The sequence below is a fragment of the Saccopteryx leptura genome, chromosome 5, assembly GCF_036850995.1.
Source record: "Saccopteryx leptura isolate mSacLep1 chromosome 5, mSacLep1_pri_phased_curated, whole genome shotgun sequence".
Classification (NCBI taxonomy): Eukaryota; Metazoa; Chordata; class Mammalia; order Chiroptera; family Emballonuridae; genus Saccopteryx; species Saccopteryx leptura.
In genome coordinates this window covers 112,910,944-112,928,326 of record NC_089507.1, presented here as the reverse complement: position 1 = coordinate 112,928,326, position 17,383 = coordinate 112,910,944, and the positions used below count along the sequence as shown (strand labels likewise).

At 40.8% G+C, this 17,383-nt stretch overlaps 1 protein-coding gene and 1 pseudogene across 3 annotated transcripts in view; both read right to left on the bottom strand.

Moving 5' to 3' along the window:
• The window catches only part of LOC136406541 (probable ATP-dependent RNA helicase DDX5), a 60,018-nt pseudogene extending 53,330 nt beyond the window's left edge, over positions 1-6,688 (bottom strand).
• The window catches only part of CUL2 (cullin 2), a 119,440-nt gene continuing 107,465 nt past the window's right edge, over positions 5,409-17,383 (bottom strand). For all 3 annotated transcript variants that reach the window (XM_066384899.1, XM_066384897.1, XM_066384898.1), the window contains exons 20-21: positions 10,757-10,873; positions 5,409-9,567 (exon numbers count right to left, since the gene is read on the bottom strand). In XM_066384899.1, coding sequence (XP_066240996.1) covers positions 9,436-9,567; positions 10,757-10,873 — 249 coding nt within the window. In that variant the 3' untranslated portion in view covers positions 5,409-9,435. The remainder of the gene's footprint in view (positions 9,568-10,756; positions 10,874-17,383) is intronic.

The window sequence follows — 17,383 nt, the reverse complement described above, 5'->3', positions numbered from 1 at the left end:
AGGACTTACCTTGAGTTCCCTGCACACTTCACAGTATTTCTCAAGTGTATTTTCAGAGACCACCGCTCTCACCCTGCTCCTTGATGCCCCATGAGGCTCTTCCGTGGGCCCCATGCATGCTCCTTTGTGTCATCCCCAGAGTCGGTGATGTTGCTGCAGGAACAGGCACGAACCAGCTAGCCGTGGGGCCCTTCCCTTCCTTGATCTTTATGCTGTGATCTCAAATTTCTAATACGCTGACATGTGGTAAACCAGATAATGACTCAATCATAACTTCAGCCAATATACAAACACTGGAGAGTCCCAGATCGCTTGTTGCAAAAACTATTGCCCAGCTGGTCTCAGAGCGTTCAGATCAACCAAATTGAACTCAGGTTATGGGGCTGGCAGTAAGCCTTACTTTTCTAGAATTGAGGTTGTTACCAGACTAAACCAGGTCCAATTACTCAGTACTGTAGTTGCCAGACCAAAGACAACTCTGGGAGAAGGAATGGACCAGCCAGTAGGAAGGGGTGGTGGTGTTGGGAAGGCCACTTCCCCAAAGCATCAAGGATTGGGCTTTTCTTTGTTCAGGGACATCCTGCATAAACCTCAGGGTGAGCATCATCATCACATGTCTAGGTGGGGACACGCTGTGCCCACGCAGCTAGGAAATATGGCCATACATATCTCACATGTTTAAAATGGTGGAAAATCTTTGCCCTTTAGTGATTTTAGGATAATTTTTCGGATAATAATGAGGGTATACTGTAATGAAAAAAGTTCGTGGGGAGGTCAGCAGAGGGTCCTCCAGGCAACTTTGGTCAGCCGTAGGCATTGTGAGCCAGATCAGCACCCTGGTCCTGCAGATTCTCCTGGGCTTGTCCCTAAAGAGACAACCCTTGCAGCCATCAAAGTCAGGGTGGGTGCGGGGAAGTGTGGAAGGAAGTTTAATCAAGCCTGTCTGTTAAACTCTTAGCAAATGACAAGATGTGGTCACACAAATCTCCCAACACGTAGGGTGATCTAGGTGGGTTTACAGGTTAATCTAAGCAAAGTTATGAATTTTAAACCAAAGTTAGTCTCTGGTGGGATATGCACAACGGTGTAAGTACCTAGGTTAGGTTACATTGTTGACCTACATGCAGCCTCCTAAGGAATGCAGACGGGAGTCCTCTGTGCAGACACAAGCCAGTGCCTGTGGGAAGAGGTCATCAAAGTGGACTGCTAGGCTGTGGATATCCCATCCCCCCACCCTCAGCACCTCTCTTCCTGCATGATGGAGCAGTGGAGAGGGTGATCCCAATCAGGGTCAGGCATACAGTGGACAAGAAGGCGTGTTGCACACCTTGTAGCTCCGTTCCATTCCACAGTCCACTCACCAAATGGCTGGACGTCCTCATCGTTTCTGGCTCTCCATGTGTAGAGGTGGTTATTTTTACATGTCCAGTCTACACAAGGAATCTCAGATGCTTACCTCACAGCACAGCATGGGTTTGAATGTAGTAACATCAGCTATATGGAGGGAAAATGCTAACAGCTCTTTTGTTTTCCATCTACTCAGCATTCAACTATTTCTGTAACATCAGAGGGCTTCTGCCGTGTCACTGACCTCCTTGGGACAGATGTTATGCCCAACAGTTTATGCTAAACCTAATTAAAAGTAGATCTTTGCTTATGCTAGAAAGGAGAGACGGATAAAACCACGCACTTTGAGGACTGCGTGCTAAACTGGGAGTATCCCCATGAGCTGGTTATTAAAGTCACAGAAAATTTACATCTTTTTCCTGCAACCCTAAAACTCCACCAAGAAAAATATCAATCTGGCCCTAGAGAAAGAAACCAGCAAGGCATTCTCTTTACCCCACTCCACCCCGCCCCCAGGAGCACTAACTTCCACACTGGCTGCAATTTTCAATTATTGCAACTGTCAACAGTAAACGACTAACAATAGGGAAGCAGAAACAATAATAAAGAAACAAATCCTTTCTTTCTTATTCCTTTTGCTGGAAAATGATGTTGTTAAATTTGCCAGGGAAATGCAGAAACACTGATGTATCTGCCCCTTCATAGCAGTGCTCAGCCACAGATCTGTTGATTGTAAGAGATGACTGGAAGCAGATTCCCTTTCACCCAACTTCTATCAATGTTTCCTCACCTCAAGGTGGGGGTGACAAAGATACCCACTCAAGTTCCAGGAAGACACATCCTGGAATTTTATAAACAACTAGACACTCTCAACCCTTTCAATTCTTGTATTTTTTTTTTAAGTGAGAGGAGGGAAGATAGACTCCTCCAGGCACCACAACTGGGATCCAACTGGCAACCCCTGTCTGGAGCCAACGCTTGAATCAACTGAGCTATTTTCACTGCCTGAGGTTGATGCACTCAGACCAACTTAACTACCTTCAATGCCCGAGGCCAACACTGAAACTAATTGAGCCACACTGGCTGCAGGAGGCTAAGAGGAAGAAAAGAGAGAGAGAGAGAGAGAAAGAGAAGCAGGTGGTCACTTCTTATGTGTGCCCTGCCCGGGGATCAAAGCTGGGATGGCTGCATGCTGGGCCAACACTCTATCCACTGAGCCAACTGGCCAGGGCTTCGATCCTTATATTTATTAGTTTAAAAAGTATGGAATAGGCCTGACCTGTGGTGGCACAGCGGATAAAGCGTTGACATGGAATGCTGAGGTTACCAGTTCAAAACCCTGGGCTTGCCTGGTCAGAGCACATATGGGAGTTGATGCTTTCTGCTTCTCCCCACTTCTCTCTCCCTAAAAAAAAAAATGAATATAATATAAAAAAAGAAAAATAGTATGGAATATATTCATGTGTGACATATGGCCTGTAGTCACATTTAACCTGGATGTTAATGCATGGACTACAGTCCAAGAAATGAATGGGCTGAAAAACCTCGATGGATTGGCTTCTAGATTCAAGACCAGAGCATCCATGCAGCCAAAATTAGACCTGCCCACTCCATTCCATTATTTCAAAGGTACATCAGATGCAGGGTGTCTGCCACCTAGACTCTAGGTACTACCTCCATCCTCATCCTGTCCCTGGGTTCCCTCATTTGCTGGGTAGCATTAGTGGTGAAAGCCAAAAATTGAGGTGTTGCCATGAGTCACCCTTTGCCTTACTCACCCACCCATCACTACCCGATGTCAGTTTTATCTACTTTCTCCCTCTAGAGGTTGCCACTGCCACGCACATACACTGCTCATCGTCTCCCGCGGTAACCCCACCTGTCACTAGCCACGAGTCCCTTCTGCACCCTAATGCAGTTATCTATTTTCCACTAAACTATACAAATATTACTATGAAATAGTTCACAAACACCAAAGAAACACACATAAATAGGTATACTTTAAAGCATAATAAAGTGAATATTCATTTACCTGCCACCCAAAATAAGAAAACTTATTGGTATTTTATTTTTTCATGCAACTATAACTTCCCTGCTTAAAATTCACAGAATACAGCCATCCAGGCCTTTTGGTTCTTGGGTTCTGGCTTCTGACCTTGGGATCTCTGCTGGTGCCCGTTTATAGACTACGCTCTCCTGCTCTGTTCTCTGCCCCTTGAACGTCTTGTACACATCCCTCCTTGGGAGTCACAGGGTTTCCCTGCATACATAGTAATACTTAGAATGCCGTATTTATGACTGTGACAAGCCTAAAGGTTCCATGTGGGCACAGACCTCATCTTTTTCACTAATCATGGCAGCAACTGTCTCCACAACACGCTGGCACCGGTACATATTTAAGATGATGAAAGGAAGGTGACTCACCCAGTTATACAGATGGAGGGTTGGGGAGGGAGAAGCCATAGACAGACCTCCCTGGGCAGCGCGGTCCCTGCATATGGAAATGGTTCCTCCCCATCCGTGAAGATGCCAACTGTCAACCTGTGGGCCTCCCCATATTAGTTTCCACTCACACAGCTAAGGCCCAGGTACAGTGGTCCTTTGGACAAGTAAGTAGTTTAAAACTTTCCATCTTTGGCCTTGCTTAACCAAAAACCTGTCCTAGGAACCAAAAATTAAGAGCTCAGTAAGTTACCCATTGCTTTTTTTTTTAGATTTTATTTATTCATTTTTATTAGAGAGAGAGGGGAGAGAGAGATAGAGAGAGAACAGGGGGAGGAGCAGGAAACATCAACTCCCATATGTGCCTTGACCAGGCAAGCCCGGGGTTTTGAACCGGCGACCTCAGCATTCCAGGTCGACGCTTTTATCCACTGCGCCACCACAGGTCAGGCCGTAAGTTACCCATTGCTACTATCCAGCTCAGAAATTTTAACTGAAAACAAGTCTGCATTCAGTAGCTACACTTGAAATAATTGTTCTATACAGTTGCAGGTGTGAGTGTAAAATGTTACAGTCACAAGTACTCTTGGTCATGAAAGGGCTTAAAGCAAAGTCATTAAACCATGCACATTTACATCTTAAAGAAGTATCTCAAGAAACAACAACAAAAAGTATTGGTTATTACAAATTATTTTACTGGAAATAATTCTTTTTCTTGAAAGTCAGGAAAAACTGCCTGACCTGTGGTGGTGCAGTGGATACAGCATTGACCTGGAATGCTGAGGTCACTGGTTTGAAACCCTGGGCTTGCCTGGGCGAGGCACATACGAGAAGCAGCAATTAGTTGATGTTTCCTGCTCCTCCCCCTGCCTTTCTCTCTCTATATATTAAAAATCAATAAATAAAATCTTTTAAAAAGTCAGGAAAACTTATTCTTAACATAAAAAGTGAAGTTATTTCTCTGTCTTCTAGGCTACGCTGTATATAGAAAGACTGTATTTATTAGGACCACAGTTCAGACTGGGATTAAAGTCAGATTCTGCAGTTTCTAGCAGTGACCCTGGAACACTCTTCATCTACCTACTTGGTATGGTAGGGTTGAAGACGAGAAAACCTCTGTAATGACCTAAACACTTGCTAAGTTTGGTCACTGACAAAGTTTTCTAGAGATGTTCTCCTTCTGGGCCAGAAGTTCAAGGTAAGAAGACTGCCCCAAACCAGAGGACCCTTTGATGGTATGGACTTTCCTAATTACACCCTCATAATACTAAAATCTGCACCCCAGGTGCTTTCTCTGCCATTTCTGACCAACAGTGTTTGTGTATCCATATCTGCTCACGGTGTATGCACAACCCAGTCATACTCAGCATGAATAACATATGCCACCAGCCCCATGATGCCCCAGTCTTCTGTCCCAGGGGGGCACTGCTCAGGGAATGACCTCCAGGGCACTCCTTGCCTGCTGGCTTGCAGTCAGGTCCCTATTAAAGCACAATACACCTGGAGTGTTCTTTCGGCTAGGCCTGTTTCAGGTCATTGCCTAGTTACTGTATTTACCCATTTAAGATGCACCTTAATTTGGGGGCCCAAACTTTGAAAAAAAAAATGTATTACATAAAGTTTTTGAACTCCAGTTTTATTCATCATAAAATTTATACAACTCCTCCTCACTGTCAAAACTCTCATCCATTAGCTTGTCTTCATCTATCTGATGACAAATCACTGTCTTCATATACTGCCTCCTCAGTTCCATCAGTGGCAATTGAAATGCCTCTCTTCTTAAGTAACTTGACAACGATCTCAATCTTGTTATTATCCCAGGATCTTTTCACCCAGGTACAAACTTCTCCTCTAGTTGATTTCTTCACTTGTCCTGCTGGTGCCAAATTGTCCCCAGAAGACTTCATCCATTCCTTCCATTCATCTCTCAGGGCAGCTTTGAAGGGTTTGTTAATGCTGACATCAAGTGGTTGGAGCTGGAATGTCAAGCCTCCAGGTATGATGGCAAGTTTTGTTTTTGTTTTTCCTCTGCAGGAATCTTTGTGTTTGTTGTTACGTGTGCCCTGAACTGATCAAGCACCAATAGGGCAGGTTTCTGTAAGAGCCCACCTGGTCTCCTTCTCCAAACTTTCTCAAACCAGATCTTCATCCCATCCTGATCCATCCAACCCTTGTCATGAACATGGACAATCACTCCTCGAGGAATGTCTTCTTTTGACATTGTTTGTGTTTGGAAATCAGCATAGGAGGCAGCTTGGTTCCGTCGGCACAAGGTACAACAACTGTATAATGGTTCTTTTCATGTCTGCTTGTCTTCACAATTAGTTTTCACCCCCTTCTCATCAACAGTTCTGTTACTTGGGACATCAAATTGAAGGGGGTCTTCGTCCATATTTGCAATCTGTCCCAACTCAAACTGGTGTGTCTTCCAACATTGAATGACAAAACGATGAAATTCAAGGACCTTCTGCTCACAGCTTTCATGAAGGCAACTTTTGGGCAAGTCTGGTGTGTGTACGCATGCTTAGTCCATCCCGTTTCATGAACCTGAAGCACCAATTGTGTCCTTTAAAATCAGTAACTTCTTTTCATCAGCAATTTTTCTTGCCTCATGCTGAACCATCTTTGTGGACACAGGAATTCCAATTGTCCTTTGCTCTTCAAGCCATATCTTCAATTCCCTCTCTAAATCAGGCCATTTTGCAGACTTGCCTCTCATGGCCTTCTTCTGACGTCGAGTTTTCAGTAGGGTTTCCTCTTCCCGTAGCCAGTCTCGGATTGATTTCTCAGTTGGAGGAGGACCCAACTTACGCTCAGCAGCAAGATTTCCATTCACTTTTGCAAACTGGATCACTTTTAACTTGAATTCAGCACTGTACGAAAATCTTTTCTGAGCCATTTTTGGGCAGAGCATGGCAAAATGTAACCTACCAAATATACTGTAACAAGTGCAAAACAGTGAGCGCAAAGACAAGCGCAAAAAAGTGGGAAATGCAAGTTTAAAAAAATCTACAATCACTTTATAAGATGCACCCAGTTTGTAGACCTCAAATTTTTTTGAAAAAGGGGGTGTCTTATACATGGGGAAATATAGTAACAATATTATTGAAGATCAAGTAAAAGAACATATGTGGAAGCATGTCACAGCATGTACTTTGTAACAGTTTAAAAAAAATTTCACAGCACTGCAGAATACACAGGTTGCAAAATCCTATACACATATTAACTTATCCATAAAAGTAGAACACAACCCCCCCAAAACATCTATTCTTTTGTTTGCATTTAAGCAGGTTGTCATAAAATATTGGGCTGAACCCTAGAATTAATCTGTATTAAAAATAGCAATTAGCCTGGCCTGTGGTGGCACAATGGGATAAAGCATCGACCTGGATGAGGTTGCCAGTTCAAAACCTCGGGTTTGCCTGGTCAAGGCACATATGGGAGTTGATGCTTCCTGCTCCTCCCCCTTCTCTCTCTCTCTTTCTCTCTAAAAATCAATAAATAAAATATTTAAAAAAAATTAAAATACCTGGATTCAAAAAGGAGGGACGGATGGCTGAGGAGTCCCATGAACTCATGAACGTTAACTGCCTACATGTTAATGTCTCAGAACCACTTAAAGTTTTACTTGTGCTGTTTTTGTTTTCTGATGTAAAGCACATACAGCCCTCACCTTTCCGACCTCTCTTCTCCTCTCCCTTTTTAAGCTCTGACCCTTGCTGCCCAGAAGTCCGAAGTGCACAGGGAGGATTTCAGGAGACTCCCCTCCTCTCCTCAGGGAGCGGCGGCCTCAGATTCCACCTGGAGACTGCTTCCTCTAGGGCTGGGGGCTTAATTAGGAGGACCTGGCCTCCTTCCTACTCAGGCATGAGCATGTCTCTGTCTCCTTTCAGATAATGCGGGAAAAGATGGGCGGGAAACCTGTCAGTCATTTCTGTCAACTACAGTGCAAGCAAGCATTTTGCCCGTTTTCCAAAAGAAAGCACAGGGTGAGGCAAAAGCAGGCTCCCAGTGGCCAGTCCGAAAGCACCGTTCAGCCATGTGTTACTGTTTGTTAGTCACTGTATTACTTTCCATACCAATGACTGGAAACCTACATTTGCTGCACCCTCTAGTTTCTTGAACAGATACCAGAATAACACAAATATTTAAGAAAAAGGAATCAATCTGGGAGACTTAATCAACAAGTTATTACAACAAAGGCCTGTTTTTTGATGGTGAAATGTATACTCTTCTATGGTTTGCCATTACTTCCTAAGAAGAAAGGTAAAATGAGATATCAGTATGTAAGTCATTCTAAAGTCAGATTTTTAAAAACACTGAGGAGACACGACTTAGAAAAAGTGCAAACAAACCAACTGTAAAAGCCATTTGTTTTTTATTTTTTTTTAAAAAAAAGACCTCATCTGTTAGACATACACTAAAATATTATAAGGGAAATTATTTGTGTAGAATATGCTTTAAAAGCCTGGCTTAAAAAAAATTGTATGTGTTGTGGTGGTGTTGGAGATAGGGTAAGTAGATAAATACGGCAACAGACCAGAGCACTAATACTGGCTGTTGGTATAAAGATAATAAACAAAATGATGGAGTTTCAGTCTCTGAGTGGTGCCTGGTATAATGCAACATACAGACATTGTACAGGTGTTTCGGGCATGTGTTGCTAAGCACAGCTGAGACATACACATGAACCCAGCATAGAGATGCCAAGGGTCTAAGGGTCTTCCTAGGCAGGAGTGTGCCAGGGGCAGGCTGGATCACAGGGTCACCTACAACTCAGAGAGCTGGCAGGTGGTACTGGTGAGAGTGGGGACACTGTCCATTGTCAGAATTACTACATTATGAAAACTGAAGACAACTTTTGAAGAAAAGAGTCCTTTTGTGCCAGACTCCAAGTCACCGCGCACTCGCCTCAGACTGTTTTTGTGGGCAGCATGTTGCCAGCAACTCATGATGGAACTAAGTCCTCACAATTCAAACTGCTCGTGCCTGATGTGGCTCCAGCCCTTACAGAGAAAACATTTTCTATGCTGAATGCATTTTTATGCACTCAAGGACAATAATCAACATTTTCTGGAGGATTTAAATAGGAGTACAAGTGAATGACACCATTCAGAAAGAAACACAAGCAGAGCTTCCCGGGCAGCCCAGATGACTCACATTCATGTACACTATTTAATGTGATGCTCTGTCCACATAGAAAAGGCATTCTACTTCTTTATTTTTTTATTTGACAAGCAGCAATATCATGTTTGTCATTTTAATGTAGATACAATTATTAGGTTATCTGTCATATTACAATATTTAAGTTCTTTATTTTATGTCCTTTAAGATACATTAAAAAAAAACACATCAACTGCAAACGTGAAGGGGAGAGAAAGCATGGTACCCCACCAGATTTCCACATGTCAGCAAATGCTCCACTCACTCTTTAATAAAGTTTTAAGAAATGTCACAATGACATGAGCTTGAAATAGCTCCAGGCATCTTCTCCAACGCTCATGACGTGGCACTGGTGATGTTGTAAACAGCAGAGAGACTGGGGCTGCTGAAGGACCAGATTATGGAGGCACCGGCCTGCTCCTGCCCACAGGAACAGACTGCGTGCAGCGGCAATGAGCTTCTCGCACATACAGGAGATCTGCGTCATGCCACATAGCTGTACTCATCGGCGGAGGCCTGGCTGCGCTCGATGTACTGCTTGTCTATCAGCACCTCAATGCACTTCTTGATCATGCTGATGCTGGGGTTAAACCTCGCTCTCGACTGGCTGATCACCTGTGTGAGATGGGATGTCATGAATAATAACTTTTATCCAATCAGCTAGAGCAGTGTCTCAAATTTACTGAGGTTTCGTCAAGCACATTTAAGCCATATAGAAAACTATACTTAAAAGTATTATGAAATTATTTTAAACTGAATAAAATCATCCTTAAAGGCTACACATGAGGTATCCATAACAATATTAAAACTTTTACACTTGGCAGCATAAGGAGAGAGGGAGAATTAGATCAATTTTGGCATAATGACCAGAAATAACTTTTTATGCAAAGGAAAAAGACTAATGTTTATATTGTGAAGGAATTAAAATTTATACAGTGGTACCTTGAGATAAAAATTTAATTCATTCTGTAACCGACCTCGTAAGTCAGTCAACTCATATATCAAACTGCCGATACTGGACCCGTGCGCCAACGTGCCAAGTGGTAGCTTCCCGAATCACGACTTGTATCTCGGAATTTCACTCGGATCTCGAACAAAAATACAGACCAAAAAAACAAACAAACAAAAAACAAACAAACAAAAAACCCCCCCAAAAAAATACAGACAAAGTTGCAGCTTGTATTTTAAAAAATTAGTATGTTGGTCTGTTCATATCTCAAGGTACCACTGTATAGTAAAATCTAATATTCATGCATAACTAAACTATATGCTAATTAATCTATCTAAACACACATCCCTCAATCTTCCATTTATTCCCTACTCATTCTAGCTCTTGGCTACAGGAACCCTCTTTCTCAAGGTTATCATCCCCCGCCCTGTAGGTCAGGAGTGTGTCAGTGCTCACAGGGAGTGCTACCAGCACTGGGTCCCTTCTATTCAGAGCGGGTTCCTGTAACTGTATTTATTTGCATATTACTTCAACAATGTACTTCTCTGTCAGACTGGGAACTCCAGGGGGACAGGAACCATGCAGGGCTGCCACATTGCAGACACTCACATAGTTACTGAGTGACTATCTAATGTGCTGGGCGTCCTTCGACAACTAGAGAAAAGACTCAGTATATGGTTAAGTTTATATCTCTAAACTCAAGCCAAAGCAAATCTGAGTCTAATACTGAGATTATAGTGAGTACTGCTCCCATGAAGTCAGGAAGCATTTCTTCATGTTCTTTGCAAGGCAGCACTGGGCTTCTCTGCACTGGGAAGGCCCTCCACCGCAGGGAGTGGTGAGGACCCCTCTTACCTCCTGAATGAGGGCATTATGCCGGAGCACTTTCCGCGCTTTCATGATACGAACGATAGCGGCCTGCAGGTACATTTTCCGGTCCTCGTCCACAGCACTTCTGGTCTGCTCCATCTCCTGTTTTATGGGGGAAAGCAAATAAGATATTAAATCATAGAAACTGTTCTTAATCCATTTTATCACCCAAGTTTACTTAAATAAGCTTCCAATCAATACAGAACATAAAATTATAGTTATTATGTGTCCAATATCACACAATCTTTACCAAAAGAATATTTAAAATGAGTTATATGTAATTTCTTGGGTTAAAGTTGGAAAGTTATTATTTTTTTTTTTTGAGAGAGAGAGAGAGAGAGAGAGGAATGGAGAGGGATGGGAAGCATCAACCTATAGTTGCGGCTCCTTAGTAGTTCACTGATTACTTCTCATATGTGCCTTGACCGGAGGCTCAAACTGAGCCAGTGACCCCTTGCTCAAGCCAGCAACCTTGGGCTTCAAGCCAGTGATCAAGGGTCATGTCTGTGATCTCACGCTTGAACCAGCAACCTTGGCATTTCAAACCTGGGTCCTTAGCATGCCCAACAGATGCTCTATCCACTGTGTTACCACCAGTCAAGCTGGAAGGATATTTTAAAAATTAACATTATAACAGTATTATAAACTGTATTCAATGTACATAGACAATAAAGTAGAACTTAAGTGACTCAGAGCAATCATTTTCAAGATGGCTTGTCCTATCAGGGAGTACAGACACATGGTGCAGTGTTTCTAGATGCTTCAGTAATGGGCTCCAAGTGCACACGGGGTCAGACCTAGGGGGAAGGGGTGTGGAGGGCTCTGTTTGGCTCAAATAGAGAAGCCAGGATGGCTGTGACAGAAAGGGCCTGTCTCCATGTAACTCAAGGTAAAAGTAGAAGCAAGGCACAGAAGACGGACGGAAATGCCACATTATAGGGATCTCATAATAGCCTTTAAAAGGTAAAATACAAACCATAGATTACAAATTGCTATTCGTTAGTCTAAAGGAAAACAGAACATCAAACAGGTTCAAATTTAAAAGCAATTCATCCATGTCTGTCTCCCCAAGGGGAAGTTCCTGAAAAGGACCTGACCTCTTTTTTTCTTTGCGAGTATCAAATTTATGTATTTATTCAAATATTAATGAACATTTAAAAAAATTTATTTGATTTTAATTTATTGTATTTACATAGATTCACGAGTACCACTGAATAGATCTCCCCCCACCCCCGTGTTCCCCTCGGCTGCCCCCTTTGCCCCCTCCCCCCAATGCCTTTCCCCCTTCCCTCCAGAATTTACTGTCCTGCTCTCTATAATGCTGTGTTATGTATATATAATTTCACTAATCTCCCTTCTCTGATCCCATCTTCTCTTCCACTTTCCCTCTGGTCCCTTTGATCCCACCTCTGCCTCTATTCGGTTCCTCAGTTCACATTGTTCATTAGATTCCTATGAGTGAGGTCATATGATATTTTCCTTTCTCTGCCTGGCTTATTTCACTTAGCATGATAGCTTCCAGGCCCATCCATGTTGTCGCAAAAGGTAAGATTTCCTTATTCCTCACGGCCACGCAGTATTCCATTGTGTATCTGTACCACAGCTTTTTAATCCACACATCCACTGATGGACACTTGGGCTGTTTCTAGATCTTGGCTTTTGTAAACAATGCTGCCATAAACATGGGGGTGCATTCCTTCTTCTGAATCAGTGATTTGTATTCATAGGATATATTCCTAAAGTGGGATTGTTGGGTCAAAGGGCAGTTCCATTTTTAATTTTTTGAGGAGTATCCATACTGTTTTCCACAGTGGCGGCACCAGTCTGCATTCCCAGCAGCAGTGCAGGAGGGTTCCCTTTTCTCCACATCCACGCCAGCACTTAATTCTGTGTTGTTTTGTTGATGAGCACCATTCTGAGGCGTGAGGTGATATATCATTGTGGTTTTAATTTGCATTTCTCTAATGATCAGTGATGTTGAACATTTTTTCATATGCCTATTGGCCATCTGTATGTCCTCTTTGGAGAAGTGTCTATTCATTTCTTTTGCCCATTTTTTGATTGAACTGTTTACCTTCCTGGTGTTGAGTTTTACAAGTTCTTTATAAACTGGTTATTAACCCCTTATGATATATTGGCAAATATATTCTCCGATTGTGTGGGTGTCTTTTTATTTTGTTAATGGTGTTTTTTGCTGTGCAAAAGCTTTTTAGTTTCATATAGTCCCATTTGTTCATCCTGTCTTTTATTTCACTTGCCCATGATGATAAATCAGCAAAAATATTGCTATGTAATATATTGGAGAGTTTACTGCCTATGTTTTCTTCCAAGATGTTTTTGGTTTCACGACTTACATTTAAGTCTTTTATCCATTTTGAGTTGATTTTTGTGAATGGTACAAGTTGGTGATCCAGTTTCATTTTCTTGCAAGTACTTGTTCAATTTTCCAGACACCATTTGTTAAAGAGACTGACTTTACTCCACTGTATGCTCTTACCTCCTTTGTCAAATATCAACTGTCCATATAGGTGTGGGTTTATTTCTGGGTTTTCTGTTCTGTTCCATTGATCTATATGCCTTTCTTATGCCAGTACCAAGCTGTTTTGAGTACGATGGCCTTGTAGTATAACTTGATATCAGAAACTGTGATACCCCCCACTTTATTCTTCTTTTTCAGGATTGCTGAGGCTATTCGTGTTCTTTTTAGGTCCCATATAAATTTTTGGAATATTTGTTCTATATCTTTAAAGTATTGACATTGGTATTTTAATAGAAACTGCATTGAATTTATAGATTGATTTGGGTAATATAGACATTTTAATGATGTTTATTCTTCCTATCCATGAACACAGTATATGCTTCCACTTGTTTGTATTTTCCTTAATTTCATTTATCAATGTTTTATAATTTTCCAAGTATAAGTCTTTAACCTCTTTGGTTAAATTTACTCCTAGATACTTTGTTTTTTGTTGCCATAGTGAAGGGAATTGTTCTTAATTTCTCTTTTAGACAGTTCATTGTTGATGTATAAAAATGCCACTGATTTCGAATATTGATTTTATATCCTGCCACCTTGCTGAATTCATTTATCAGGTCCAGTAGTTTTTTGACTGAGACTTTAGGGTTTTCTCTGCATAGTATCAAGTCATCAGCAAATAATGAAAGTTTTACTTCTTTTCCAATTTGAATGCCTTTTATCTCTTCTTCTTGTCTAATTGCTGTGGCTAGGACTTACAGAACTATGTTGAATAAGAGTGGTGAAAGGGGGCACCCTTGCCTTGTTCCTGATGTTAAGGGGTTTCTTTTAAGTTTTGCCCACTGATTATGATGTTGGCTGTGGGTCTGTCATAGATGGCTTTTATCATGTTGAGGTATGATCTCTGTATTCCTACTTTGCTGAGAGTTTTGATTATTAATGGGTACTGTATTTTATCAAATGCTTTTCCTGATTCTATTGATATTATCACGTAATTTTAGTCCTTTATTTATATGTTGAATCACATTGATTGATTTGGGAATATTGTACCAGCTTTGTATCCCCAGAATAAATCCCACTTGATCATGATGTATGATTTTTTTTCATGTATTGCTGGATCCGGTTTGCTAATATTTTGTTGAGAGTTTTAGCATCTAAGTTCATCAGAGATATAGGTCTATAGTTTTCTTTCTGTGTGTTGTCTTTGCCTAGTTTTGGAATGAGGATTATGTTCGCCTCATTAAAGGAATTTGGAAGTCTTCCCTCCTCTTGAATTTTTTGAAATGGCTTTAGAAGGACAGGAGTTAGTTCTTCTTTGAATATTTGGTAAAATTCGATTGTGAAGCCATCTGGTCCAGGACTTTTGTTTGTTGGGAGTTTTTTGATAACTGTTTCAATCTCATTTGATGAAATTGGTCAGTTTAGGCTTTCTGATTCTTCCAGATTGATTTTTGGAAGATTGTATGTTTCAAGGAATTTGTCCATTTCACCCAGGTTGTCTAATTTTATGGCATACAGTTCTTCATAGTATTTCTTACAAACCTTTGTATTTCTGCTGTGTCAGTTGTTACTTCTTGTATTTCATTTCTAATTTTATTTATATGAGTCCTCTCTCTTTTTTTCTTGGTGAGTCTGGTTAAAGGTTCATCAATCTTGTTTACCTTTTCAAAGAACCAGCTCTTGGTTTCACTGATTCTCTATATTGTTTTTTTTAGCCTCTATGTCATTTATTTTCTCTCTGCTCTTTATTATTTCCTTCCTTTTACTTCCTCTGGGCTTTTACTTGCTGTTCTTTATCTAGTTCTTTTAGATGAAAGGTTAAATTGTTTATCTGAGCTTTTTCTAGCTTCCTAAAGTATGCCTGTAATGCTAAGAACTTCCCTCTCATGACTGCTTTTGCTGTGTCCCATAAATTTTGAGTTGTATGTTCATCTTCATTTGTTTCAAGGATATTTTTTATTTCTTCCTTGATCTCGTTGTTAACCCATTTGTTATTTCATAACATGCTATTTAGTTTCCAAGTATTTGAGTGTATTTCAGTTTTTCTATTGTAGTTGATTTCTAGTTTCATGCCATTGTGATCCAAGAAGATGCTTGATATGATTTCAATCTTCTTAAATTTATTGAGACTCATTTTGTGTCCTAACATGTGGTATATCCTAAAGGATGTACCATGAGCACCTGAAAAGAATGTATATATATATAAAGCAGATTTTGATGGACATAAAGGGTGAGATCAACAGCAACACTATAATAGTAGGGGATTTTAATATCCCACTAACATCACTGGATAGATCCTCAAGAAAGAAAATTAAAGAAACAGTAGACTTAAAGGACACACTAGATCAACTTGATTTAATAGATATCTTCAGAACTTTTCACCTTAAAGCAGCAGAATATATATATTTAGGTGCTCCTATATTAGGTGCATAGATACTTATTTATATCCTCCTGTCAGATTGCTCCCTTTACCATTATGTAGTGAGTGACCTTCTTTATCCCTTACTATATCCTTTGTTTTAAAGTCTATTTTGTTAGATATAACTATTGATACTCCAACTCTTTTTTCATTTCCATTTGCATAAATTATTTTTTTCTATCCCTTTACTTTTAGTCTATGTGTATCTTTTGTTTTGAGGTGTGTCTCTTGTAGACAGCATATGTACGGGTTCTGTTTTCTTATCCATACAGCTACCTTATGTCTTTTGATTGGAGCTTTTAATCCATTTACATTTAAGGTTATTGATATGTAGTTGTTTACTGTCATTTTATTCTTTAGTTCTACATTCCTCTTTTACTAGATTCCCCCGCCCCCATTTGTTCTGTTTACAGCAGGCCCCTTAATATTTCTTGTAGGATTGGTTTGGTTGTAATGAATTCCTTGTTGTTGTTGTTTTTTGTCTGGGAAGCTTTTTATTTCTCCTTCAATTTTAAATGATAGCCTTGCTGGATAGAGAAGTCTTGGTTGTAGGCTCTTGTTCTGCATTACTTTGAATATTTCTTGCTATTCCCTTTTGGTCTCTAATGTTTCTGTTGAGAAGTCAATTTGGGGCTCCTCTGTAGGTAATTGACTGCTTTTCTCTTGCAGCTTTTAGTATTCTTTATCTCATAATAATTATTATATTTTAATTATGATGTGTCTTGGTGTAGGCCACTGGGTTCATCCGTAATGGGACTCTCTGTGCTTCTTGAACTTGTGTGAATTTTTCCTTCATCAATTTAAGGAAGTTTTCAGCTATGATTTCTTCAATCGGGTTCTCTATCCCTTGCTCTTTCTCTTCTCCTTCAGGAACCCCTATAATGCAAATGTTTTTTCTCTTCATGTTGTCACAGAGCTCTCTTAGAGCTTCCTCAGATTTTTTGAGCCTCTTTTCTTTTTGCTATTAGGCTTCTGTGCTTTCGCTTATCTTGTTCTCTAAATCGCTGATTTGGCCCTCAGCTTCATCTATCCTGCTTTTAATTCCTTTTAGTGTTGTCTTAATTTCTGGTATTGTATTTGTCATTTCTGACTGGTTCTTTTTAATGATTTCAATGTCCTTTTTGATGCTCACTATCTCTTTATTTAGGTGCTCATTATGTCCATCCATTGTTGCTCTAAGATCTTTGAATTATTATTTTAAACTCTGCATCTGGTAATTTGGTTATTTCCATCTCATTCAGATCTTTTTCTGGGGATTTCTCTTGTTGATTCATTTGGGTTGCATTTCTCTGCCTTCCCATCTTCTCTGTGTATAGACTCCTTCTTTGGATGAGTTGTTTGTGTAGCTCGCTATCTATGGTTGGTATTGTCTGCCTCCAGTTTCAAGTTGTGTTGTTTCTAGAACTTCTTAGGTTGGCATCAGAGGCTATTTGTAAACTGCTTTGGGCTCTTTGTCTGGTCACTGTTCTTTTTGCTATTTGTACTGGCATCTTCTATTTCTTAGCTGGGTCAGGTGTGAGGAGCTCTTCCTTAAGATGTCACTCTAACAAGGGTTGTTAGGTCTTGAACTGATGCTCTCCGTATCTGGCCTCTGGATGTGCCCTCCCTGGACCTTCTTGGCCTGAACCTGGTGCAGACCAGTGGGGTTCGCTGCCTATGACTGACCCTTATCTACCTTTTGGAGCAGCTGGGGATCCAGATCCTGTGGCTGCCTCTG